Source organism: Monoraphidium neglectum (assembly GCF_000611645.1).
Source record: "Monoraphidium neglectum strain SAG 48.87 unplaced genomic scaffold scaffold00642, whole genome shotgun sequence".
NCBI classification, from domain to species: domain Eukaryota; kingdom Viridiplantae; phylum Chlorophyta; class Chlorophyceae; order Sphaeropleales; family Selenastraceae; genus Monoraphidium; species Monoraphidium neglectum.
In genome coordinates, this window is record NW_014012986.1 from 1 (window position 1) to 2,092 (window position 2,092).

Consider the following 2,092-nt stretch of genomic DNA (forward strand, 5'->3'; position numbering starts at 1 on the left):
CCCCACAGGTCACCCCTCAATTCATCCGCCCCCACCTGGAAACAGGTCCGATAGGATCCCATTGAACAGCGGGACATCATGCGCCAAAAACTTGCACAGGTTTACATCCACAATGGCCCGCAGCATCAGCGCCGCCTCATCTTCCGACGGAAAGCGCCGCTTGAGGTTGCCGGCGGCGCGCAGCACGGCCATGACGGCGCGCATGCCCTGGGGTGGCGGGCGCAGAGTGGACGGGGGCGCGTGCGGGCGTTGGTGGGTGCCGTCTTTGGCTGGGGGGGCAGGGAGCAGCTGTGCGGACGCAAGTCAGCGCAATGCCGGTGTGTGTGGTTGCAGCAACACCTTGATCATACTCTCTTCAAATCATACACTACAACTCTGTTGGAGCATAAAACAGCCTCACGTAGTCGTAGTGGTCCTGGCTGGACAGCTGCTCGCTACAGAGCCGGTAGGTCGCGACAATCTTGCGGGCACACTCTCTTGCCTGGGTGTTTTTCGGGCGGAGTGATGGGTGACGGGTCGGCAAGGGCGAGGTGTTCCCTAAGGTTGCTTGGGATGCGCCAAACATGAAAGGAACCCGTGCAGCCAGCGCGGGCACAAGCACGGACACAAGCCCCACGTGCCAGCCAGCATGATCACCACGAGTCGTTTGGATACTGAGTTGCTTGACTGCTCACCTTCATGTAGCCAGAGCTGTAAAGCATGATCTCCGCAATCATTGCGTAATCCGGCACCTGTTTCGGTTGGACATTACGCCAGCAATCACGAGTGGGGCAGGGTGGGTTGGGGAAGCTTCACGTGGTCAACCGAAAGATGCCGACTCATCGCCAAACAGAACAGGCACATGAAGCATGGCGTCAGGGCCGTGGGTGGACACCCTACTAAGCAAGGGTGCCGTCCAGGTCACTCGGCCAAGGTCACTCAGGTCACCCGCTCACCATCATGGCAACAGTCCTGAAAAGAGCCTTCAGATTGTCAGGCAGCTCGCTGCGGCCGGCATACCTGGAAGTGGAAGGTGCAGGTGGCGCCATATCGCCAACAAGCTCCGGACCCTTGCATGCGCCGGCCCCACAAGACCCGCTTTCAAGGCATGCTCAGTGCATGGTGCAGGGCTGGCGTCTCCAGGGGCTGCAGCCGGGCGCTGCCGGAGGGGTCCTGCAGAGTTTCTTGACACCCCCACCCCATGCAGTAGCTCTCACCCAGGGTTCATTGTGATGAACACGTTGCAGCTGGGCCGCAGCCGCAGCTCGGTGCCCTCAAACACAAACGTCTTGAGGCGGCCCCGCACTGCTGCCTGGATCTCCGACACCTGCTGCGCCACCACGCTCAGCACCTGGAGAGTCAAGATCGGTCAAATCGAATCCAAGCCCGGGGATTGCGCGATGGATCGGTCGGTTGGTTTGTGTGGACCAAGGCTGCCGCAACGCGCAGGATGCAGGGCAAGCTTGCGACCATGCAGGGTGCAAACGATACGTCTTTCTGTGCCCTTTTTGGCGCGGGCAAGGTGGCACTGGCTCCAGCGGCCGCAACGGCGGCAGCAGACGTGCGCTGGGCAGGCTTGTCAGTGTCCACCAGTTCCAAACAAAGAAAAGATACTCAGCCTATCCCCACCTCGAGGTCGATTCGGTTGAACTCGTCAAAGCAGGCCCACGCCCCAGCACTGGCCAGCCCCTTGAAAAACTTGCCCTGCGGGGGGAGGTGGGACACAAGGGGGCCCCGTCCCTGGTGAGTGCCCAGGGCGCTGCCGTGTGGCGCGAGAGTGACAGAGACCGGCCTGCCAGTGACCCGAGCGAACAACCCTGATCCAGGGAGGCGACCCAAGCTGCAGAAGGTCATCCCGCCCTCAGGCTCCTCTGTCAGCCACAGGTGCCCTCAGCGTGCTGGAAGCGGCCGCGTTTTTCGTTCACTGGCAACCAGCTCAACCCCAACCTAGCCGCTTTCTTGGTGGGCACACCAGCCAGGGTCTAGTGTCCCACCCGGTCGACCAGGGCTGAGGGTCCTCAACAGGCCACGCAGGGCTTGGGGCCCAGGCCCCATTCCCACCATGGTGGTAACAATCCTAATCCTAATCCCCATGCCCACCATGGTGGTGTAG

General features: G+C 61.4%; 1 protein-coding gene across 1 annotated transcript; it reads right to left on the bottom strand.

Annotated features, from left to right (window-relative positions):
• Positions 1–21: 21 nt before the first annotated feature.
• On the bottom strand, positions 22–2,043 carry MNEG_4575 (Dynein heavy chain 3, axonemal; the record flags this gene model as incomplete). Its single annotated transcript, XM_014046946.1, has 7 exons — positions 22–207; positions 401–481; positions 675–731; positions 936–999; positions 1,197–1,330; positions 1,609–1,683; positions 2,041–2,043. 7 exons carry the CDS (start codon positions 2,041–2,043, stop codon positions 22–24), a joined length of 600 nt encoding a protein of 199 aa, XP_013902400.1.
• Between the last annotated feature and the right edge of the window lie 49 nt (positions 2,044–2,092).